We start from the raw sequence: 26,549 nt of genomic DNA, 5'->3' as shown, positions 1-26,549 counted from the left end.
TTCCAAATCCGGTTGAGACAAGTCCTCTAACCCAGTGATTCTTAACCATACCACGGCCCCTGATTGGGCCACAAGCACCACCTAGAGGGCCGCAAAAAACTTTCAATTTGTAATATTTAATCTTTTGACGAAAAAAATGGACTCAACACTGTCTTGCTAAGGCCAAAAAGTATTGAGATGCTCCGCTAATCATCATCACTGCCGTCCTGCTGCCAAAGCGTGAATACACTTTATGAAACTGCCGCTCACTGGACACACACAGGCAGCTGAGACTGAGCGCCTGTAAGTTAGTTGGTGTCTAACCGAGAGACGCTGGCACCGAGCCAACAAAACAAGTCATCAAGCCGGCTGCTGGTCAGCCTGAAGTAGCGCTGGAAGCAGCAGTCATCCAGACGCACTTCCCAGAGGAGTCTGTGAAATTGAAAGCTGTGTTCGGCGACGGATGATTTCATGAACCTAAACGCAACACTGTTGGCGGTGCCGACGTTTGTGTAATTCACACAACAAATAAAGAACAAAAATAGTGGTTCTTTCCATGGTGGATAGCGAAAACGATAACCGTCTCTATGGAGACAAGTAATGGAGATAAGCCACACCCCCTTCCAGGCGCGCATAAAGAAGGACGCAAATGAAGCAAAATAACTACAAATAGTCGGGCGAGTAAAGCGTGGCGAAAATTGGTTTCGCTTTCGGTGTGAACGCAGCATAACACTTTAAGTATTCAAGTCGTCCAAATTAAAGGGTCATCTGGAAACCAAAGATCCAACGCTTTGGCCTCGTGCCCCGCCCCCTAAAAAGATAATATTTCTGTCCCTGCTGGGCTGCTCCCATTCAGCCTGGAGCTTTGCTTTGAGTCATCAGTGGGCTTATCTAATGCATTGTCCCAAACACATCAACTGGGATAATGTGAATAAATTAATTGCGTCAGATACCTTTTCTTAATTGAATACATTCATCATCATCCTTTTGTAATAATGTATATCATGTGACTGTTCCTGTCGCGAACCCCCCTCCGACCTGGCAAAAGTATTTGTAATGAATATTGACTCAGAATGCGTTAAATTCATTAAAGCAAGTCAAGCCATTTGAAACGTGTGAAAACCACAGTGCCGCCACTCTGGTCATGAGGGCGCCCAAGTTACAGCGCTCAAGCTCTTCATTTCATTTTCAAACCGTAGAAGTAGATTCTGGTAACTCCATTACCTGCTGACTGGACTTGGGTTAGATATAACTTCCCTCGTGGCGCCAACTCGTGTAGAATTCTTTCCTCATCTTGACTATTTGATATCCTCTCTCCTTTCAGATTAACCTTTTATGGCCCTAATGAATGGTCTATACTGACATCAAAGGAATGGGAAGATGATGCTATGCCTTATGGGAAAAGGAACGCAGGGCTTCCTGAAAGAGCCCAAGCCCGGCTCCCCTTCTCACGAACAGTAATTGTGCCTGTCCTCTCGGAAATAATGCTCTACTTTGTCTTTTTAATTAAACTCAGGAGCAGTTTGGAGGCTATTTGACCTTTGCTGCCCTCTCTTTATGGGTTGTGCCGCAGGTCATTTCTATGCATATATTAATGGCTTGCCCCCCTGCCATTTCCTCTTAGGCAATGATCCGCAAGGCCGTCCAGATTAGGGAGAGGTTTCAGTCCTGAGTATTGCCTGTTTTTAATGTTCTGTGTGGGAAGTTCTTTAATGGAGAAGAATACATGCATTAGACTTAAGTTAAAATGGTTAAGGGGAAGTCGATTTTAAGTGATTGCGTTGGTAGTCACGGTTAAGCTCCCTTAACAGATTTTCACTCAATTACTCCTCCACATAAATATACAAATACGCAATGAAGGAGTCTCATGGCTGGATATTGATATAATATTGATACATTGCCTAGCCCTCGCTGTGTGTTCTTAATGTCATCCTGTGTTCTTTCTCTGCTGTTTTTGTGTATGTGGTTACATCTGCGGTCACAGCCTCTGCAGCACGGCCCCGTACCTTGGCTGGAACACACCTCTGGCTGCCACATATTTGGCTGCCACCTCTCTTCTGCAGGCATGTGGGAGTATGATAACAGCCCTGCTGTTCGACACGGTGAAATGCTGCAGCAGCAGACCACCACCCCCTCATTGCCAACCCTACAGGTTTTTGGCGTCAGGCATTGTTTGGTTTTGGGTGTTATGTGTTTGGGAATCGTCCACAGCTCTCATCCTCGCGGTGGGTGTGAGAGGGTTCTGGTAAGGTGTTGGTGTGTAGTGTTCCCCTTACCATTGAACAAGACGGGCGTGTTATATTATAAGATGATGCATTTAGCGCACAGTTTTGTCAAGGAGGTGAATTAAAAACGTCCCACTTTTTGAGGTAAAAAGGCTAAAAAAAGGTGGACAGAGCGCAGAGAGAGTGAAACGTTAATTCACATACTCGTCTTTTCTGTCTCTGGACATGTTCTTACCAAAATAAGAAATTATATGTATTCTTTTTCCAGCAGTGTAATTTCAGCTTCTTCCTGACTTTATAATTTGCACATTCAAATGTAGCTGAAACAGAGTGGATGTTTGACTTAGTTTGACTTGATAACGGTCGCCCTGCAGCCCACATGTGTCAGAGATGGTGTTCCACATTGAGGGGGTCACCTCACAATGTTAATATGAGTATGCACAGTTCCGGCTGTCCTGTGGGAGCACAGAGGCTTCACGTCAGCATGGGTGAACCTGAACGGCTCAGCTTTCCAGCAATTACCGTGGTGTGTGTGTGTGTGTGTGTGTGTGTGTGTGGAAGGAGCAGCAGCCTGAGTGTTTGTGTGGATGGAGCTGTATGAGCGTGTGTGTGGGTGAGGTGCGCTTCAGCCAGGCCTCTGTGCCACCCCTTGGTTAATATGGCCTTTATGGAGATGACGTGGGGGGATGGGAGACGAGGACGTGGAGACAGGGACACTGGAGCTGCTTGCAGCTGTTAAAACTGTGTGTGAGGGGGGGGGGGGCTGGGGCAGGGGGCAGCACTGTGGAAAACAGGATTTCAAAAGGGTGATTGGTCGGTGTCAGCCCCACTTACAGGCGTTATTTGGATGGTTTAGGCAGAGCTGTGAGGCCTTCGCTGAACCCCTGAGCGACTTCTCAATTAGTGGGCGGCCTAGCGGAACTGCCAGACACACTACTGTGCGCCCCCAACTACCACCATCACCCACCCAGCCCCAATCCCGCAGCTTCCTCCTCAAACCGCATGCCACCTGGACCCCTGGAGCTGGTCAAGTCGTTTTGTGCCGACTCAGTGGGAACATGCCGCGATAGAATTCTTTTGTGAACTGTGTTTTTGGTAAGATTACCACCTGGGAGTAAGAAAACAGAAAATATTTTTTTTTTACGCAAAACCGTTTGCCACCAAAATGTCTCTCTATCCTCCATGATCAACACATAACCTGGATCTCTGTGATAACACATGCTCTGTCAAGGGGGGAAGCTGTGCTCTCTGCGTAAACTCAGGCTGATTCAGTTTGTCTGCACCATGCTGTGAGCTTGCTGTAAAATGAGATGTAAATGCTACATTTTTAACAGCCTGAATTATTCATTAGCAAGCCAAAAAAAGGAGAAGAATGCTAATGCTATACACCGCTTCGCCCTTGGCCCAGAGGCACGTCAACAAAGAAATCACCAAGGGAAGGAATTAACAACTTCATTGAGTCACCTGACTGCATTGGGCACCACCATGCTGCTACATTACAAAACATTTGTTAGCTTAAAATATTTTTTACCATATAATCTCAAGATGTAGATCTATGCCAAGACTTGTAAAACTGAAAAGAAATCTGTCAGGCCAAATCCATACAAAGACTCTATATTGAGGAGACATCCAATCTATAATTGGTTTTGGAGGCATAGAAGAATCAATGTGTCGCCGGGGTCACGCCTGCCTCTTGTATTTCTGATGTGTATCTGATACACTGCTGCTCACAGTACGGGCTCTGAGCACCAGGGACTGCAAGGGTGCTGCTGCCGCGCCATTGATTGCCTCTTCCACCAGTTTCCTATAGCATTTTAATCTGTGAAATGCTAAAGAAGCAATCAAAGCGATTTGGAGCCGTGCTGCAGAACAGCGTCCATGTGTCTCTGGAGAATTTCACAGCCACCTAGGCTGCATTAAGGACGCCTGATCAAGAGCAGCAGCCATAGGCCGCGCCCACAATGGTGATGAGCGGCAGAAATATTCATCATCTTCCTATTGTCAGACTTCTTTGGTTTTATCCAGGTATAACATAGTGTCTAGAAGATATTGCCAATAAAATAAGGATGACAATTATTGATACAATAATATATATATGATATATATATCAAAATGTTAAAATGTTGCTCTTGGATTATAATGGCTTTTACATGTTTAGGTTTGTCCAAATATAACTTAATTGGCTGCACTTGGTCAATTCATTATCAATATCTCCTTTGTTCCACAGCTTGCTTTGAATTCCACACACTTTTTTGCCTCATCACCATGTTTTTTACTATAAAAAACTATTAAACCCCAGGATGAGTTGGCAATCTTGTCCACAATGCCACACTGATACCCAGATGCACTCAGCCTTAAAGCATCATTATTCAGAATGACTGTATCAGTGACTAAATGTGTTTCAGTCAATAGCAATTTCGATATGAAATGCTTTTCCTTCCCCGTTTCAATTAATCCCTAAACGGTGTCTTTGTACTGTGCAGCCAGCCTGATCCAGTAGTTCACCTTCAGTTACAGTATGTCGTCTTACAATGCTACAGGGATGACATATCCTTTTTGCCAACCCTAAAGAGTGTCTCTCTGGTTCCCTCAACGATAAACCATTTGGATTTTTCAATAGGATATGGGATTATTGCAGAAAATAATTCCATGGCAAAACAACATTTATTATACTTACAAGTTTTGTTTAGCAAGATAATTTTCCCAAATGAAATTTCATTTGATTTTTGAAGCAGAAATCAATAGAAGCAAAAACTAATGTTAAACCTACTACACCCTGGTCACATGACTTAATGTTGCCAAACTAAGCTTCCAAGCACTTTAACACTCCTGAGGAAATAACATTCACACACCGATGACAGCTACACAAGCTCTGTTAAGTTTCTTAGCCAAGTACAAATGAAATTGATGAAAGGTGTAGAGGCGTACTAGTCACTGGTCTTCCAACCATTGCGTCTAGATTGTTACAATTGTATATAAATTTAGAAAATATAATTAAACTAATGTTCTCCAAAAAATCGTTCTAGTTGTTATCCCAAATCTTTCACCATCCAAAATCCTATATCTTAGTGTTGTTTAACACTGAATGAATTACTTCAATGTTGAACTGGTCATTTTCTCAAGAATATGATATAGATTTTATTACCTTGAAGACAGAAAGCAGAAGTAATTATCCATGTATGACTGTCAGGAGAATGTCTTAAGCTTTATTTGTGGCAAATTTGACTGTTTTCTTCCTTCACGCGAGGTAGATAAAATGATGAGACATGCAAGAAATATTAAAAATATATTTTTGTTGATTGTTTTGGACTGGTGGCTTGGATGTTTATGTGGAAATATGTATAATCTTACTCTCAATTAGTGTTCCAACAATGTGTTTATCGGCCACATTTCACCTGATGGGGCACATTTCATCCTCCAGATGCTGATTTGGAGATGCAATTACATGCCTCAGTCCTAGTTGTTGGGCTTTGGAATTGTGCATCACAAGCTACAAACCAACAACAGGAAGTTGTGTTTTTCTTTTTTGTTCAAATTCTCAGTCATTGATCCAACTTTTCTGTTTCATTGAGGTTAAAATAGCGGATACGTTCATATCTGCATGTGTACCTTGTTTAATAAAATGGCTCATAGATGTTAAAAGCTCTGAAAGTACCCTATAATTATTATGTTTGGCTTTGGAAAGCTTGGCTGCCATTAACCTCCAAACACTACACAACCACCGCAATTACCTCAGGAATAATGCTGAGTTTGCAAATGTGTGTGTTCTGAAGCTCCTGTACTTAAATTGGGCTTTTCACATGTAATCTGCAAATTCTATGGGGTCAAACTGGTCCCCGCTAATTACAAGCAATTGAGTCTGAAGGAGGGTCACAAATACCGAAGGGTCTTGTTTCTTTCCAGCGCATAATTGTCCCTAAGAGAGGGGTCACATTTCCTCAAGGGGAGTTCAAGAGTCGGTACCTTTTTGTTTTGTCTCCCAAAAGCAGGGAAGGAATGACGTTGGGATAGAAACAATTACTGGTCCTTTAGTCACAATACAATTTAGCCTGCATTTAAAGTTTAGCCAGCATGATGTTTGAAGAAATATATTAACCAAAGCTCTTAAAGGGTTGTCAGTTCTAATATCTAGATAGAGAAGCTCTACCAGTCATAAATAGTTTAAAACCACTGACGGTGATTGTCACTCCTAACTTGTACCAAACAGAAGCTTTTCATGAATTCTCACACTGTAAAAATCGAATTTGTTGCAGTTTACTACAATCTATTCCTTAAAGGTTCACAATATTCCAAGCCTGTCATTGAGAACTACAGGTTTACTCCTCAGGGCTGTCTTTTCTTTTTGTTGTTGCAGATTGCAACCAACCAAAATCACATCTGTGCAGTTAATAATAGTTAACATAGTTTAGGATAAGGAGAATTGGGTTAAATTAATAGGTAGAGGTTACACATTTTAGTAATCTGTTTGAGTACTAAAATTCTAAACTCATTTAAGATAACTAATCGCTTCTGAAACAGTCCTCTGTGAATTCATTTTCTGGAACTGTTGTTATTGTGTGTGTATATATAGATGGGCAGATTTCAGTGTTCAACGGGAAACAATGGATTTGGTCAGAGAGACCCTACGGTATCTTCCTTTTTTCTCCATGTTGAAGGCTTTTTTCATTTTTGGGAGCGATGTGAGGGTTTTGGGATGGAGGATGTTGCATGTGTACAGACTGTAAAGCCTGGAGGGGAGGTTTGTGATTTTGGCCTGTTCAAAATAAAATAAATTCAATTCAGAGTACACAATAAGAACATGCTAACTCCACACAGTGTTCAAAGCTGGGCAGCTTTGAACACAGGCAAGCCGTGAGGGGACAGTGCTAACCACCACATCCCTGTGCCACCTAATTAGTCTCTTTCAGTATTTTCCAAAACCTTGTTCCACTTCTTGATTTAAAATGCATTCTAGTTATTTCCTAAAGTAATCTTTAACCAGTCGGTCTCGATTCGAGACCCAAAACTGGTATTTAGTTTCTACCAAAATGTTTCAGTTTAGTTGGCTAGACACATCATTTGCTGGACCATCCCCTCCAGTTGAGATTAGCTAAATTAGCTGTGAAGAGCAATGACTCACGGGACTGTGCGTGTTTGATGCAGATAATAGCAGGGCTGTTGTGCCATAGCCTGGCACCCAGTTCAGGATTGCAGGTGGGTTGGCATTGGGAAGTGCCTATCAAACTGCACATCTGGCCCTCGCAGGGCTCCAAATATTTTGTTATGCCCTCTTTTAAATGGGCACAGATACTGCAGTGCCAAAAAACTGTGCTGAAAGCCTGTCCCTTGTTACTTTTTTTCATGCTTTTTGTTTTAAAAAGTTGTTTATCGTTTGAGGACAGTGGGACTTGACCAGGAATCATGTGATGTTGGTGTGAGTAGATAACGGTTAGAGATGATAGGGCAATGTGTCTTTTAAGGTATACGGTAGGATGTGATTTTAAAAACATTTACTTTGATGATTGTAACTGAGGTCAGAACCGCCCCCAGTCTTCACACAGATGTGGAAAGGCGCATGTTTTACAACCTTTTCAGTGAGTTTTCTATAGTAGCTAATTAGGTAGCACTCTGCAGCTGCTCCCCAGGCCGATCATTCAGGGGAATGTTCCCCTCTATGGTCTGCAGTCACTCAGAAAGCAGGCAATAATTCATCATTAGGATATCAGAGTCTAGGTGCAGATGAGAACTGATGGAGCCGGCAGCCAGGCAAGTTGGGGCAGTCAAGGAGGAAAATCTTATTCCAGAAACAATTCACAGGTCATCCCACTGGTAATTGAAATAATTTTGCCCCCAGAGTTGTTTAATCACCGACAATTACGTGTGCACGGATAGACACAATTGAGAAAAGCTCAGTCTTATTAAATGTTCAGCCCTTGTGCCACAGTTCACATCAGCCCCTCGGATTTCTGCAGCCCCACTTTCCTCTTTCATGTCCAAATTTTGTTGAGATGAAGCCCTGATCACTAATGGAAAAATCACATCAACTTTTCCTTGCCTCGTTTGTCCTTTTCTTATGGACAGACACCAAACACTAGCTGCTCACTTTGATTACATTTCAAGTGGGACAAATGCCAGGTTGGATCATCGAAAGGACAAAGCACTGTCCCATTTAAAAAAGCCTATGTTGAGATGCAACAAATCATTTGTCTGTTATTAACCCTGAGCCTGTGATTATGCAGATTGCCATAGATTTTTCCTGGTTGCCTGGACGTGAGATCCAGGAGTTGTTCTCTGTGTGGCAGGCGGACGAGGGAACAGCCGCACATTACTGAACTTGCCACATTTATCATGTTGACTGATGGCACAGGGAGTCGGTAGCCGGGTCCCGGTGGTTAATGTAGTGGGTAATTAACTGTCATTTGCTTAGTAATAGGCCGATGATCAATGGTTTGAGAGGAAACAAATTCTAATCCGGCAGTTGATGAATGCATGCAGAGGCTGGAGCAATTGAAGTGGTGGGAGGGATGGAAAGGTGGGGGCTGGCAAGGGGAGATTGAGGAGTGGATGGAATTCCAACTGGAGGGACTTGTGCTATCAATTCACCTTCCCCTCTGCAAAATGTCAGGTGAATGATGGAGGAGCTGATTGATCATATTGATCAGTTTGTTCAGTAGGCAGATTTCAACAATAGCTCTATTGTTAAAGGGCTGGGCTAAATCCAACAAAACATATTTTCCCTCGTTTGTCTGGTTTTGGGTTTTGTCTAATCTTACTCACAGCAAAAAGTGGGCATCAATCACTATTTCGGCTTTCATGTAAAAAGTATAAGAGTAAAGAGTATGAAAATTTGGTGGTTGATAAATGTGCCAAAGTGCTATGGACCCCAACACACAAAGTGCCCGACTTCAACAAGCACTGACGACCGCAAAACATTAATACCCAAATCAAATTACATTAATTTCTCCAAATAGTTCTTCCCCATTGGATTCTCTATATTGTAGTTCACCACTTGAGATTGAATTGGCGCTCTTTTATTACCTTCATTGGGTTGTAAAAAGGTACAGCATTACTTGTACGTTAAAAAACAATACAATTTTTCATATTTTTACTGTCGAAACTGCATTAAAATAAAAAACAATCAAAATAGCGCGAACGCACTCACTGCTCTGCTCCCTGTCATGCTGCCTCCACGCATCGACTGCAAGGAGCTTACAGCGCGTGATTAGAGGGGAGACATCAACATGCTCGTCTCGGCTTTATTACCATTATAGATAAATATGCCAGTATCTTATTTTATTTGTAGTATTGTGTGGAATTGTGGTATCATGATATTTATGGCGCGTATTGTATCGAAGTCATACTTTTGGTATCGTGCCAACCCTACCTACAGCTTAATCGCATTGATGGAAGTATTTCTTGAGTACTGAACAGTTCCCCTGAAAAAAACGGTTGGAAATACTTAACCACCTCACCATCAGACATGCTTGCCTTCGTACAATATCGCTGGCGCAATGTATATTCTCCATCATTATGCATTTTACTTCCTACACCCAGTAATTGGCATTGGATTTTGGATTTAGCTTGACAAAGCTCAGGAAAAGCATGGGCGCAAGCTTGCACATTCATATCGGGATTTAGGGTCCAGTGGGCTACAGCCTTGTGGAATAATTTAATTGGTGTCTGTTTTCCCCTCATCAAATAGGTACCACTGAGCCATACCAGGCTTTAATGCACAGTGAATGCCTTTTGACTGAAATAAGGTATTGGTGCTTTGACTGCTTTGATTCTCTTTAAAATTCAGATTCAAGCAAAGCATGAATTTTAATTTCATGTTTTATCCTCAACCTTTAAATATATATGCTGTCTTGTCTGCCACGGATATGAAGTGTATGTAGCCCGCTACATATGTTATTCTGTTTTCTGCAGAACCACAGTTAGAAGCCCTCCAGATATGCTAGACAGCTCTAATGTTGTACGCCTGACAGAGATGCATCAAATATATATATATATATTATTTTTATATACTATAATATTACAGTTGGTTTTATATATATAAATATCTGGTTTTATATATATAAAACCAAGTGTAATATTATATTCCCAGGCTCTAAACCGCCATTCTCTGATTGTGTGAGCCTACGCCGTTGAATTCACTGCAACCAAACCGCGCTTAATTTGCACGCTCCCTTGAGAGCTATTAGCGTCTTCAGCATCAAACTGGCAGAGCGGGAAAAAACGAGTGGCAGGTTCGCTCCATCCATCTTCCCTCCCCGCAAGGTGAGCCAGGGATGCCGGTTTGAGGAGTGTTCGCAACACAAGACCCAGCGAGCCGGCTGGCTACATGCTGGCGCTGCCACAGACACACGTTGGGTTAACCTCTGAAGAGAGCTATCAGTCGTTCCACAACCTTAACACAGCGTGTCGCAGACACAAAAAAATGTATATATTGTTCCCTCAAGGTGGTGTTTAAAAATGTACATAGTGCTGAAAGTAGCATAGAAAGGTATGGGATGAATTATGCAGCAAAACACCACCACTATCTGGACGTTCTTCTTTGGAACCCTGGCTTGTTTTGTTTTTTTCTTTTGCTTTTCTTCATGTTATCATATTGAATGGGTCGTTTAGATCAGTGGTTCTCAACCTTTTTTTTTGGTGATGTACCCTCTAATAAATATTTCTTTCAGTCGAGTACCCCCTAAGAAAAAATAACTATCTCACATACCCCCTGGAGTGCCTTCACATGCCCCCTTTTGAGAACGACAAAAGATGGATTCCATTTCCTTAATAAGATAAATTATAAAGCTAATTCATCCATCCATCCTCGTGAATGGGTGTGACTTGATGGGCAGACAAAAACTTCACATCACATTTTACTTGAATACCTTCCATCATTTATAGTACAGAGTGAATGCTATCTGAAAATGACTCTGATTACTGCAAGATTAGGAACCTCTCCATAGGAAGATGCCATAAGTATTTGTAAGTGTTTTGCTCAACACTCACGCTCATTATCTCGCACTGAAACTATAATTTCTTCCTCTTTTTTAAAAAAAATATTTTTTTCGATACATTATTTGAAAAAAGAGAAACCAATGAAATGTTTTTATGTAAAGGCGCTCAGCAATAATTATTTGTGCAGAAAACAAAATATATGTATCTGAATTTAGATGGCTCAAAAGGAAAAAGTCATCATTGTTTTAATTAAGTCAGCACTAATCCGTGGAATTGGCCTGCTTTGTTTTCTACCACCTACCATGTTACAAGAGATATCCTTCATTGTCTCAAGGTGTGTTGACAGTGGCTCTTAATTCTGTAGCTATTCATGAGGGCACAATCTATCTGCTTCCTATGCTGCAGGGACACATACTTTCTGAAGGTTAATAAACAACCCTGCATATCCTGAGCCCTGAGATCATTTATCAGATTGTGATCTCTTACAGACTCTGAGAGTGGCATTGCGTTTTATCATTTTAACAACGACAGCTAAAAGTGCCTGAAGACGTCTGCCTAATAGGTTATTTTGTTATATGATTTCGTTATCAGATTTATTTTCCTTGGTAGTCTGGTCTAGGTCGCTGGGTAGTAACAACCCTGAATCCCTAATGAATACTCCCATTAATGTCCCTGGAGCAAGAGGAGAAATAATAGGGTCTTCCCTGGGCAGTAGTGCTAGCCATGGCCCATCTATTTCTACAGCACAAGCTGTTGCCTTGCTATTCTTTACTGCACTACTGTTGCCTGATTCAGGGACTCAATCTGTCTCAGCAGCTCATGTTAGTATGTTTACCGCAATCTCCTCAACAGCTGTCACTCTGGTCCTCAGAGGCACTGAGAAGCAGCGCAAGCAATAGTTCCCTTGTAATTCTAATGGGACGCGAGTGTGGGACTTTAGTCCATTTCGACAATGGTGTTAAACTGTGTGTGTTCGTAAAACATTTAGGAAAACTGAAATGTTGTGTCTTGTTCACCGAATGTACCTCTGCCAAAGAGTTCCCTTGCCCCATTTTCCTGAGATTTTCTGGAAGGGCTTGGCATGGACCATAGAAGAACCCATACTTTATTTTTCTTACGTACACATTGCTTTTCACTTTCTTTGTCATTGAGAGATCATATTGTGATCATAGAGCCTGGTGGAGGTCTGCCCTCTCTGGATGTCCTACTTTTTATTGGTTTTATTTCAAACTTAATAACTGATAGACACACCGATGGCTTCAAGTGTAAAGCTCTCACCAGAGCACGAATGACAGCTGGGTGCTTTCATATTAAATGGTATATAATGCCATCAACAGAGTAGGAAACCAGTACGCTCTGACCCAGACCTTAATAGCAGGAACCAAGGCTGTTGGTGGAGGTCATACAAACATAATGTGTATTCAACCAGTAATTTGAATCTGCTTCAAAATGTAACCGTTTTCACGCTGCAGCCTTCAACCAGTAGTTTTTTTCATGATCCTGCTGACAAACAAGCACACAAACGGTACCGCAATATGAAAATAGAAATTATAAAGACACCATGTTTTCTGCGCTGTTCTGAGGTTTTGGGTGTATAACTAACATCCTGCGTTTTTTTATGGTATCTCAGGTTGTTTGGCGTCACAGGAAACTGCGCAGCCTGCAGCAAGCTAATTCCAGCCTTCGAGATGGTCATGAGGGCCAAAGAGAATGTCTACCACCTGGACTGCTTTGCCTGCCAGCTATGCAATCAGAGGTGAGTTAATGGACTGGACTGCCTTCGTTGAAGTAGATGACGTTACATGTCATTTAGCGGACGCTTTTATCCAAAGCGACATACTTTTTTTTCAAACTCGTGGTTTTTACATTTTGCCCGGGGAGCAGTTAGGGGTTGGGTGTCTTGCTCAGGGACACTCTGACATGGCACAGCCAGGATTCAAGCCACCAACCTTCCCAGCACACCCTCTCTACTCCATGCACCACCATCGCCCCATTGACTGGTCAGGCTTGCTTTTTCGGCAATATTTTGGAATCAAAATAGGTCATCCATGTGGATTTTATAGATCCAAATAGTTTTTAAGCGTGGGGGGGGGGGGGGGGGGGGGCGGGCATTTGGCCGCCCAGCGTTCCCGAGATTGAAGTGATAGGAGGAGACATGGAGAAAAGGTGATGCTATATATACTCTTTGCAATAAAACATACTTGATGTGACGTGTTTAGCCTTGGCCAAACAGCGTTGAGATTACATTACGTGTCATTTAACTGACGCTTTTATCCAAAGCAACTTACAAAGCATTATAACCCATGCGTTACGTTTTGCCTGGGGAGCAATTGAGGGTTGGGTGTCTTGCTCAGGAAAACTGCCGGGATTCGAACCGCCAGCCTTGCGGCTCCCAGCACACCATGCTACTCCATCGCCCCAAATATTGATTGTACACATAGCAAGCGCACATTTTACAAATGCCAAAACCCGGATTGAATCGAGGACCTTCAGTCTGATGCTCTCCCAACTGAGCTATTCTGGCGGAGATCTCTGTCTTCATTTCCCTTCCAAATTTTCATCCTTTCACTCCAAATTCATGCTCCCTTTTGACTTTCTTGCTAAAAGCATGCCTCGCTGCTTGCGCAGCATTCCCATCTGCAGTCAGCTTCAATTACAATTTTGCAAGTTAGGCAATGACCCCCCCCCCATCCCCTTGTTGATAACTTTTTCCCCCCTCATGAGTTTGCAGGTATGGGTGAATCTAAAGTGCTGCTGAATGTTGGAAAAAAAGATAGCACATTGTAGATTCATATTTATTGGTTGTGGATTGAATTATTATTCTGCTTTTGGAAGGTGTATTGTAACATTAAAAAAAAGTCCTGTTGACTAAAAAAGTTTCACAGTGCAGCAAAAACATTGTCATTGTGGAGTGTGGATTAAGCTAACACGATCCCTTGTGAATCTCCCACACTGATGGTCATTTGGACATCAATTTTTGTAGCAGTAGCAACTGACACAGTGAAAAGAGCAAGAAAGAAAGAAAGCAGGGTAGTCAGGAGAGAAGGTTGGAAACAAACATTCACTCAGGAGACGGATGTTCTTGTCCCGTGCAAACCAAATCGGTGTATAACGTAGTTTTTAAAAGTTTATGAACCACCATTCATATTTCAACCCAGACCATGATACTTTCCTGATGTGTAGGATATGTAAAACTGGTTGGTGAAGTTCTATAGAAAGAAATCAATTACATAAATGAGGTCTGTGGTTTATCTTTAGTAATTGGGTACTAGTTTCTTTTATCTTTTTTTTTAATGTATTTTTGGATGGGTGCTTAAGTAAGTGTGTTGTATTTGTGTATTTTCTATCTAGATTACATAAATAGCACTGCAGGGTAGAGGAAAGGTATGTAGTTCTGATCTTAAGGTGAACTGTCCTTTTAAACTTTCTCTAAACTCCAAATTTTGCTGAGGCATAGAACCCCAAAAGAGTTCCTCTCAAGGCAAGCTGTAGTCTCAAGTTGGGTATAAAGCAATTTCTTTATACCCAAATGTGAAAATCTACATTTTTTGCAGTTCTGATTTTGCATAGTTTTTGAATAAGGAAAAGGCCTGTGCTTGAAGTGAATAATAATCTTTCGGAAAAAACAATAGGGCTTTTGTCCAACTTTCAGTCGACTCCGGCCCTAATAATAATTCCTAGAAATACAATAGGTTCCTCTACGACCAGTCTTAGCGAGGACCCTAATTTGTTTGCCATAGCTTTAAAAAAAAATCTTGAACTCATGAATTCAATGCAAACAGAACAATCTTTTATTCCTGCACAGGTTTTTCTTTCATAATATAGAGAAATAAAATGGAAAACAAAAAGTCGGAGCTGAGTAACATCTTCTATTAAAGCTGGTGCCATGCCATAAATCTTTGCCCGGCACCAGTGAAATTGTGATGGGCATCTGAATGGGCTTGCGAGGGCACAGCTGACCATGTGAAACACACTGGCGTCAATTTTATTCAATAGTTCATCAACTGGCCTAATGTAAAGAGAAAGATTTGTTCAAGCTTTAATGTGTTCTAATGTGGGAGAGCAGAGTTGCTCTGCCTCGACCTGGTTGCTGAAGATTAGCTGACTTCTTCCATTAGGAGAGGCGGTCTGGTGCAGCCGGCTGAAGTGGCAAGACAATAACTGAGTGCTAATTGTGCGTAACAGGGTCGTGTGTGTGTGTGGTTGCACGTGGAGGCTGGTGTCTATCCATCTGCAACAAAGCCAAGTTTGGAAACCGAGCTAAGAAGAAGAACATAGAAAAACATAGAATTCAAACTAATACGTAACCTTCCTGACGTTCCCCTGAGGTTTTCTACTTGTGATGGTGTAACCTTCATATGGAAGCCCATTTCCGCCAAAAAAAAAAAAAAAGAAGGGTTAGAAAGTCGAAATTATGACTTAAAAAGTCGAAATTATGACTTAAGAAAGTCGAAATTATGAGATAAAAATTATGACTTAAGATATGCGCATGCGCAGCTTCCGTGACGCGATCACAACGTCGCTGGTTTTTCAATGTATACGCTATCCTTTGTGATGTTGATTCATACACGGAAATTAATACTGTTAGTAATCAGGGATGTGTTTTCTGTATTCCTCAAAGGGGGATGACGTTACAGCAACATCAACATAGCTACTGGTTTTTGAACCTACTGGTTTGGCTACGCGTGCGTGTTTGTTTTGCCCCGACAGCGGCAGATGCTGTCTGCCTCGGTCACCTGATCCGTCACACATTCGCAAACATATTGCTGAAAATGTTCAAAATGCATCCCATATCCAATGCAGCGATTACGATTGTATAAGTGAGCACTACATCACTGCCACGTATAAAGAAATACAGAACATACAAGAACATACATTTATTAAAAGATCGCCGCAACCTGGATTCGACCCATGCAGTCGAGCAAAACAGAAACACTTTATAAGACAGCGGCGCTACGCCGTCGGCCAACCGAGCTGTCCGGTGCCGCTGCTGATTTCAATACGTCTTATAAAGTTGCACATCGTCAGTGGCAAGAAAGCCTTTTGGTTCAGGGTGAGCCAAGACAACTGGTTTGGTGGCGTATCATGGAACACATGCAAACATGTGTATCGATACTTTTTTCGCGAGGCTGCAGCCTGGAACCACCGAAACATTTGGACATAAGAGGATTTTATGTTCAGACGGTCATACAGTGACGTGCATCACAGACATTTAAGAAAGTAATTCAAGAAAATATATATTAATGAAAGATCGCCACAACCTGGATTCGAACCATGTCGAGCAAAATAACAACATATCCAGGACGGATGCCTTACGCCATCGGCTACTGGAGCTTAGAGGCTTTACGACTGTTTTTTGTACTTGTCAAATAATTGCACATAGTCAGTGGCTAGAAAACCGTTTGACCTTTGGAAGCTGCGCATGCGCATATCTTAAGTCATAATTTCGACTTTCTTAAGTCATAATTTCGACTTTTTAAGTCATAATTTCGACTTTTTAAGTCATAATTTCGACTTTTTAAGTCATAATTTCGACTTTCTCACCCTTCTTTTTTTTTTTTTTTTGTGGCGGAAATGGGCTTCCATACCTTCAAAACACCTTTAATAACATTCTGCTTTTTGCATTTGCTCGAAAAAGGTTTTTGGACGGTGTTCCCTCAGAGAAATGTGGCATGATGAATATTTGAGGCTCTCCTTTTTGTTCAATGTTTCTGCAAGACCATATGACCTTTGTAAAGCTAGGAGCACTGGATTACAACCGCCTAGCCAGCTGTATTGTCGCAGAAAAATAATTGTCCACTAAAAACTTGTAAGATTAATATTTCTATTTTTGGGTGGCTTCGAAAATCGAAAACCCACTGTCATTAAATTATATTACGTTAGAGAGAAGGCAGACATCTCTACCACAGGTATCTCCAACACTCAGCATTTGAGACCGAGACCAAAACAATCTAGAATGATGACATTTGATGGGAAAAATCTGTTTGAACTCTCTTTGCAACATCACTTAATAAGTCTGGTCTAAGCAAGTTTCTCAACATTTCTATCCAGATAAATAAAATGACCTTTTAAAAATATTCCCAGCCTTAGCCTGAGATCTATCAGGAAATCTCACTTATGATTTCCTGAAAAGTTTCTCAGCGTCTTGCTGCCTGAAAATGAGCTTCTGGTCTTTGTCTGGCATACCTATCTGCTGCCTTGTTCATCTGAGCCCGTTCTGTCCCCTCTCGTTTCCCAGCCTCAAACAAACATGAAAGACCCCCTCCCCCTATTAACCCACCTTCCCCCGACGGGGCCCTTCGAAAAGGAAATCTAATCCATCTCACAAATGGCCCAGAGATTTCTCTGTGGAACATCATCAGAAAATGTGAAATCTGATAAACAGAGCAGGCCATCACAAGGTCAGCAGGGGTCCCGCCGTGTAATTATCCGTCGCTCCGGCGGGTCAGCCTGTGTTGCTGTTTGAAGGTTGGATCGCTACAATTAACTATGAACACTCCCTTCCCCCACACAGAAACATACTCACTCATGCGTCAATCTATGCCGTCTGTTCCACTACATCCACCCTACTGTACCCACACTATCCACGGTAATTATTCTGATTTCATCACAAGCTCTCTGCAAGACTCTAATGGTCATTCCTAAAGTATTAAGGGCCTTGCTTAAAAAGACCAGACGAAAAGACTGGCCCGACGGTTGAGAGTGGACGTGTCGGGGCAGTCATGACTCACCCACTTCCTCCTTCGTCATTATCACCATAAAACTGGCAGCAATCTCTTACTTGCCTCAACAGAAGCATTGCAAGATGAGCCAACTTCAAGTATAAGATAAATGGAACAGTCTCACCAGTTATCTTACTTGTTTATCTGCGGAGGTCCATCTGCAACCCTTTCTTTGAAATTGGTATCAAGCTGGGGGAGTGAATAGCTCCTGTCCCTGTTCTATCACTGAAAATATAGGATCCCACATTGGCTCTGATTGCTCATGTCTGCACCCAATGTGGCTTTACTAAACTGGACATAAATCTACAGTGTTGACCTTCCCACCTGCAAGACCTGTTATTTTTCTTACCGATCGAGAAGAAGCTAAGCAACAATGTGGTCTCAGAGCCAAAGGGACAGGAGGGCTAGTTCTGAAAGGTGAAGGAGCTGTTGGCATGGGTAGGGGTGTTGGGAATAAGGACAGAGATATGAGACTCCATCCAGCAAGCAGTTAGCCACAGATCAGCCCTGAGGGACAGCTAATCGATGGGGCTGTCGTCCAGCCTCATCATCTAGCCAGTGCTGGCCCAATTTCCCCCTGATGAGCTGGAGGCCACAGTAGGGAGGCTGAAGGAAGGTTAGCGTAGAGGAGAGCAGGATGGGTGACAGTGTAGGGGAAGGTCAGTGCTGATAAGGGAGGAAGGCTCCATACTGGAGCCTTGGAAGGAGAGACTGACACCAATTGGGTTCAGCACAGCTAAGCTCAGCCACTGATGCCTTGTATGTCACGAGTAAGGCTTGTTAGACAGGGCCTAATAGCCAATAAGGGACACAGTTGTCAGTTTGTGTATGATTGGTGTTGAGAACTCTGAGCCTGTGCAGCCACCCTACTAGAGAACACAATTTCACTGCGTTATCCTGCCCAATTTCAAGCACAAAGGACATATTTATTACAAATAAATGTCAGTGTCTCTTCACTCACGGAGTTGAGAGAACAGTGTTTTAACCAATAACGGCTAAATATATTTTTAGCCTTATAAAGACCTCAGCTGTGTTAACGTCAAAGATCATTTCCTCAAGGTGTTGTCACTATGAGTTGACTAGAGTCATTTGCACGTTTTAAGGGGCTCTGTGTTACAAAGAATGCAAAGGGGAAATAACAACGTTTAGGGACTACATTTGTGTAGGATTATTGAATCAAATATTCAAATCAGTCCAGAGATTTTTTTTTATATATTAGAGCTCTCAAAATGAACCCGTTAATCTATGTGATTTATCTGGCCGCTAAGCTACTTCCATCTCAACATCTAACCTCCGCAGCAGACAGAGGACCACCACTGATGTACTAAAAGACAATGTTATGGAAAGCATCCTGGCTAAATGTTGGGAGATTGTTGGCACTTCAAACACAGCCGTCAAATGATGAAGAGTTGTGAGCAGAGCAAAGCGCACAAGGACAGCAGGAGCAAGAGTCGCTGGGTCAACTTGTTCCACCCAGTGGAATTCAGTCTCCAAAAATGATCAAATATGTGTAATTTTGTGATAAAAATAAATAATAAATATAATAATAATAAATGAAAGTACGCACTTTCTGAACTGATTACTCATTACTTACGTAAGATGTAGGCTCTACAAGAAAAACAAACTTTTAATCGTGATTAATACATTTCAAAATATGCGATTAATTTGTTTTTTCTAATCTTTTGATTTAGTTAATATATTTTTGCATATTTAACTTGCTTATTAAACTTATAGTAACAAGGCAGTTAATACAACTAATATTGTTCTCATTGAAAATGGATTTTTTTGAGTGATAAAGTAACCAGAAAACTGTGGCCGCTGATCCTCACAAACCGAAAAATAAAACCAGAGCGTTTAGTGACTACAGTTACGGACATTTATATAGACACATAATCATCCTCAGTGTGTCCTTATCCTGTAGTCTGATTGCCCAGCAGCAATCCTCCAAAGATTTGCTGTTACATGCTGTTACAATTAGGAATCAGTGTCAGACGGCCAAGTGTTTCTGAACCTGTAAGCACCCTAACAGTAATTATATTTGGTGCAGTTGAGACTATTTTCTCTCCTTGACAACCTCATCTTCATTTGAGTGGAAAGTGAATATTCTAGTTAACACGGGCCTCTGAGGCAACGCGCTGGCATCGCAATACATCTTTTAAGTGTGTGCCCCAGTAGAAGTCTTTCTCTTCCTCTTACAACAATAGGTCTCTAAAGACTCATTAGTCACAATCACCTCTAAGTTGAGGAAGGAGGAAAGTGAAGGCAGTACCAGGAGAGTGGAAGAGAAGCTGACTGACTGTGAAGATAGAAACCATGATACTATTGCACAACTGTGTAGCTACAAACAGATGTGGTGTTAAGCAGGGCCTTTAACTAAGGTTGAGGTATAGTTCCAATGAGCTGCTCACACCGTTATCAGTGTTACAAACACATTCCGTATGGGTGTCAAAATACCTGAAAACCTGAATCGTAAATACAAGATAATGAAAGCAGATGCTCCCACAAAGCGTTCCGGGTCTCACTGCATTTGTTGGTTAATAAATTAAATCATATGCCATGCTCTTTACCGTCAACATATCGCAACCCTAATTGGACACAGATTTCAGATCTTGGAGCAGCATGGAAAGTGCGTCAAACTAGAAAATGCATTTCCTGCTGAAAATGCGTTGGAATGCAAAAAGCTGAAATTAATTTCAAAACATTGCTTAAAATACAGAAATGAAAAAATCTGAAATTTAATTCTAAACATTGCTGAAAGAATAAAAATAGAAGCTGAAATGAATTAAAAAATTGCTGAAAATACAGAAATGAGAAAAGCTGTTTTTTTGCAATTCTTTCAAGTTTATTTCAGAAATGGGAGAAGCTTCTATGAATTGGAAAAAATACAGAACTAATAAACGCTGAAATTAATTTAAACACTGCTAAAAGAAATAGGAAAAGCTGAGAATTAAAAAATACATTTTTGTAGTAATATAAGGTTTAGTACTAGTTATAGTAATTGTGGAACTAGCAGTAGAAGAAGTACTAGTTGCACTATTAGTTGAAAGCAATTGTGGTGTACCTATTGTTGAGGTAGAGATAATCATTGAGACTTTTATTTTGAAATAATGGAATTGGGCGAGGGGGGGGGTTGGGAGAGAATGTTTTTCATTCAAACGAAAATGAACTTGGTAAATTGACTTGTACAGCGCTTTTCTAGTCTTCTGACCACTCAAAGCACTTTAATACTACATGAAATCTCTCACCCATTAATACACTAATGACAGGACCTACCATACACAGTGGCACCTGCCCATGTGCACAGAACAAACAAGACGGGAGAAGATCCTGCCAACAGGTCAAGATAAAATATAAAAACATTTTGCATGGTTGGTGAGTGCCTCAAAAGTTTGCAAATGGTGTATAAATTACTGAGAGCATTCCAACAATAAAGATTCAATGAACAATACTTGGAATGCATCAATGCATTCCAACTACTGAACTAGAATGAATAACAATATACTACCAGTTCAAAGTTTGGATTAGTACTGTATGTGAAAGTGCAAAACTTACTTTCAAATGAGGTTAAGGGTAAAGGTTACAATCTATTTGTTGCAATGAAATGAGCTACAGGTATTTTTTCGGCTGCAGCTCCAAACTGCAGTGATGAAAACACGATAGCGTTGTGGCCACAATAATCCCGCTACTTTTAGATTGTATGATAGAGAAAATTGACAGAGATTTGGAATTTTTTTTAAATGTTAACATACAAAACTGATTTACAAGATATATAACATACTAAATATAACAATGAAATTCTCTTCTCAAAGCCACAGGAGTATTTTGGCTCTGATAATACTGCGCCCATCAGCGAAACACCTTTCAAACTCACCAGAAAATAAAATAAAACTCATCATTGGTTAGTCTTACATCTGTTCCAACAAGCACCAACTCTGTTTGGCAGAAATAATTAATAATTCTCAGAGTAAGATGTGAAAAGACATACAGTATATTTGTTCTCTTCAAAAGCCCATTGACTCCATTGGCATACAACAAAGGACACATTAACCTTGTCAAAACCAGCGCTGTTTAAGAGGTTACAGAGTTTGTATTGGCATTTTTCACACAATATTTGTTCATACACTAGAGTTACGGACATTTATATATTTCTTAAAAAGTAGAAATATTACAGATATAAAACAAGTCAATACAACCACACCATTTACATGTTTTTTGACTGAAAGTCAGGTCCAAACCATATGTTAGAATAAAGCTAAAGATAAGATGTTAGAGCACAGAGTATGAAAGATTCAACAGTTTTAAAATAGGAGAAATTTCTAGGGCAACACCCTGTCCTTTATCAGACTTGGCTGTGTAATATTCTCATCATAATTGGTGCACAGATGTCACATATGCTGTTGACATTTCACAGAGCAGAAACGATTTGGCAGTGCAAAATAAGTGGAGGGCTGGGATAAGAGCTGCTAGGAGTGGGGGAAGGGGCTGACATGGAGGGAGAAAGTGGCATTGGGAATGGAGAGAGGGTGTAATCAAACTAACTAAAGGGGATCAAGTTAAAGTGGGAGTGGGCCGGGCCTCAGTAAAGCCAGACACTAATAGAATCTGAGGAGAGGTGTCATTTTAACAGGATATTTTTATTAGTGGATGACGGCGTTCCATAAAAAGCATCTCTGCCTTGGCTTAGTTACCGTGTCAAACAGACCGGCATTAACCACACTACCGTGCATGTATGAGAATACCCCCCCCCCCCCTACACACACACCTTCTCAAAAAGGTAGCTCATCTTAAATGAGAAATGCCCCCTGAAGACCGGTTCAGCTTATTAAAAGAGAGAAACTAAGTGCTGTTTCCTGAAAGCTCCACGGACGATAAGCGACATTCTGTCCCATTCATAGGAGTGTGTTTCTTGTCCTACTTAAGTGTTAATGTGTCAAATGTTCTTTAATCTAAAAACATGCATTACTTTGTGTCAGAAATTACAATCTTGAAAAAATTTAACAAATATATTAATAAATTAAAAAAAGCTGGAGAAGACTGATTTCAGGTTGAAAAGCTACCTTTTACCTTTTCTTTTTTTGTCCTATGGCCACAGTTTAGAAGTACTTCATGATATTTTGGATGTTACAAGGAGTTTTCTTAACAAAGCTTCTGAAAAGAACTTAATGTGGCATTTCATTTCTTGTGTACTGTTTGACAGAGTGTAACGCTCAGGTCTTACGTTAAAATAAAGGAAATAATCCGCAGTTCAAGGAGCTTCGTCATGTGCAATGTATGTGCAACTTCCCCAGAGCCCATTTGGAAATAATTTCTAGAAACTATTCTCTCACACTTTTTGGTACTTTGTGCCAACACCTACGGTGTAGTTGAATCCTACTAATTGGTCCCAAATGGATACAACAAATAATGCTGCGAATCTGCCCTACAGGCCTGAATAAATGCTGCAAAGGAGCCTGAGCTCGTCAGGTACCTGAGTTCTACTCGCTCAGTGCCGGTCCTAGCACTGAAGTCTGCAGTCTAAACATCCAAGCAAGTCAAATGTTCTGCGTCCCCTTATACCCCCTAAGCCCCGGTAAACACTGGCATTTCTGCTCGCCCTTGTCTAACCTGCAGAGTGAGGGAGATAAGCAGCCCTCAGGACAATACAGAGATACTTTCTGCTTTTACGTGTTCAACATAATCTCCAATCAGCACTGCGCTTAAAGGTCAAGCGTAACTGTACACCCTCCTGTAACTGTAAACCCCCCCTGGCTGGAGCAGGACGGGCCGCTGCCGAGGTCGTTGGGTGTTTCTGTAAAAGCTGCAGGTGGAAAGGAACCCAGGCTTGGAACAGAGATAATTCTGCCCCTCAAGCACTGCATTTGCCTCCATATAATTGAGTTGACTGTTAACTGGAGGTGAATCGCCAACCCCTCAGTCTGCTGTGTTGTAGCAGAAGGAGAGAGAGGGGGGGGGGTGGTGTTAAGGTTATGCTTAGAGAAGCTAGCAGTAGGCTAAGCCTGCCAGCCTACAGCTTCATACTGATATTATTTTTGCTTTGATGCTTATGTAAACTGAACCCCCCCTCACACTTGTCTCTTTGTGTTGCACAGGTTTTGTGTGGGAGACAAGTTTTTTCTGAAGAACAACATGATCCTGTGCCAGACAGACTACGAGGAGGGGCTGATGAAGGAGGGCTACGCTCCCCAGGTCCGCTGACCCCCTTAGACCTATGAGGAGGAAGCGGAGGAAGAGGAGCAGGGAAGAGAGACCTGAAGTAGAGCTTTCATCACACAACAAGAAGCACTATTGCCTCCTGCCCAGCTCCAGTCCACATGTAAATACCTGAGCAGGCTTCCCCGGAAAGATAACGACACACTCTGCTGTACAGAATAGCCATAGAGACGCCACATGTGGCAGGGAGAAGACCGGGGAGCCTACGGCAAACTACTAGTGTGAAAAAATTGTTTGTTGATTTCTTTGTTTGTGACGGATGCTGCCTCTTCCCTCCTGGACAACAGACGCAGAGCTCAGAGCTCAGATTTCTAACCGACGGCTCATCTCAGCCGATGGAAAGAAAAAACAATATATATATAGAAAGCAGTCTTGTCTCTTCTTATCTGAAAAGGAAGGAGAACTTCTACTTGAATCTGACATTTATTGTCAATCAATGTCATTTTGAAGTAATCTTTTTACTAGATGATATCTGATTTAAAACAAAGTGAATGTAAACAAAGGTGTGCGTGTGCGTGTGCGTGTGTGTGTGTGTGTGTATGTGTGTGTCCAAAATTGATCACAAGAATCGAGTAGTAACACGTTTCTTCCAAATCACACTCCTACATTGGCTCCAGGGAAAACAATCTGTTTGTGACTAAATCAGTGTGTTTGTCTGGATGGATGAAATCGTTCACACAGCCATTACATCTATAGATTTGAGACCATTGTGTCACTTGAAGACAGTTGATCCTTTACGACTGGTGTTTCTATTGTTAGTTAAAAAGACTTGCTGATATAAGTAGGCAGCTTTTGAGAACATAAAAGGGGACATATCAAGCTATTTTTCAGGGCCGTACTTTTTTGCTGTGTTTTCACAAAAATGTTTACATGTGTTATTAAAAAATATTTTTTTCTCATTATGAGTATACCTGCATAAGCCCCCATCTCTAAAGAAAATCTAGTCTGCTCTGATTGGCTTGCAAAGAAAATCGTCTGAATAGAAAATCACAGCCCCACGCAAATGTATGTCAGTTTTTAATGATATGTCCCCTGATTTTTCAGTAAAAAAACGTCTCTTTTCTGATTGGGCCACAGAAAATCTTTGAAACATTCAGCTCTTCTGAGCGTTGCGTCATCTTGCCTGCCTAGCAACAAATCGCAAGCAACATTAGCAACTGGCTGCAGCATTTAGTTGCAAAAGAGCCACATTCTTTTCACAGCAATTGGTGGAGGCCCCAAAAGAGCTAAAACTTCTGTTCTTCAGTGGTACACACAAGACTCCTGTTCTCCAGGGAGAGGTTTATGATGCTCCGTGTCTCCTGGATGTGTAAATAGACAGCTGACACGTTACAATTAAAGGATTACATTCTTTCAGACGTTTCAGCTCTGCTGCCCTCAGGTGGTCAGAATGAAGAACTGAAGCGGCTTTTAACGTCAAGGACTAGACCTAATGCAGGTGGACGAACATGTAGTTGTGTGTCATGGGGTGACTTGAGTCACCATTCCATTCCTGAAATGCATTCCGTCAGAGCTCCATAAGCAGTATTTGGGAAGCCCGGGTCTGGACTGTGACTCTGAGAGACGGCTGTGTATTTTTTGCTGCAGACAGTCTTTTATGAAAACCTCTTTCACACTTGTCAAATGGAAACGTGGGTAAATGGCCATGGGGCCGGGTTTATTTAGTGGTCGTCAGGAGTGTAGCGATTGGTCTGGGATGGTGGTGTTGGTTAATATTTTGTACACTATTTATTTGATAAACATTGCAGCGCCTGTTGTCCAAAATTCGTAAAGCTGACATGAGAATCCATTTAAAGGATTTCTAAATCTACATTTGGCTTATATTGATGGTTGCTGTCTGAAGCTCTAAACGGCTTTGGGTTCAGGTAACAGCACCGTGCGGCAGGTCAGTCACTTTCAGGCCTGCTCATCTTGGCCTCGGTAGCTGCCCTGCTGCAGAGAAGTTAGTAGGACCTTTCAGCAGAGCTCAGCACCGTATCGAAGTTCTTTCATTTGTAAATTGTGGGTGTACATAAAAGAAATATTCATTTTTGCTTGCTATTGTACATTGATTTCTTTTTATGTGTCATCCAGCATGAGATGTTTATTTTTAGGACAACGCTTGTAAATACTGTAATTGTAATGATTTTAAGCACAAATGTAATACAGTTTTATTGTGTTACTTCAGTGTGGTGTCTTTTTTTCTATGACTTCTTCTATACAGTTTTTTTTATCAGGCGAAGAGTTATATCTATACACTTTTTTTATAGCCCTTTAGAAATTAATTAGTTTGCTTTAATGCTACGTTCACACCAAACGACGCTAATGTTTTGTGTCGTCTCAAACCCCCTAAAAGCGCTGTGGACTCTGTGGGGACCAGTTGCATTCAATTGGCATGAACCTCGTCATTCACACTAGACACAATGGAGAGGGGATGTGACTTATCACCCTTTACGCCATTGTTCTTCCGCACCATGGAAGACATAGCGACTCTACCTGTTGT

At 41.5% G+C, this 26,549-nt stretch overlaps 1 protein-coding gene across 7 annotated transcripts in view; it reads left to right on the top strand.

The window, feature by feature from the left end:
• The window catches only part of lmo3 (LIM domain only 3), a 44,956-nt gene extending 18,723 nt beyond the window's left edge, over positions 1–26,233 (top strand). For all 7 annotated transcript variants that reach the window (XM_037461839.2, XM_037461838.2, XM_037461841.2 and 4 more), the window contains 2 exons: positions 12,766–12,891; positions 23,947–26,233. In XM_037461839.2, coding sequence (XP_037317736.1) covers positions 12,766–12,891; positions 23,947–24,052 — 232 coding nt within the window. In that variant the 3' untranslated portion in view covers positions 24,053–26,233. The remainder of the gene's footprint in view (positions 1–12,765; positions 12,892–23,946) is intronic.
• The last annotated feature ends 316 nt before the right edge of the window (positions 26,234–26,549 follow it).

The sequence above is a fragment of the Pungitius pungitius genome, chromosome 2 (genome assembly GCF_949316345.1).
Source record: "Pungitius pungitius chromosome 2, fPunPun2.1, whole genome shotgun sequence".
Classification (NCBI taxonomy): domain Eukaryota; kingdom Metazoa; phylum Chordata; class Actinopteri; order Perciformes; family Gasterosteidae; genus Pungitius; species Pungitius pungitius.
This window is presented reverse-complemented; position numbering and strand designations above follow the sequence as displayed.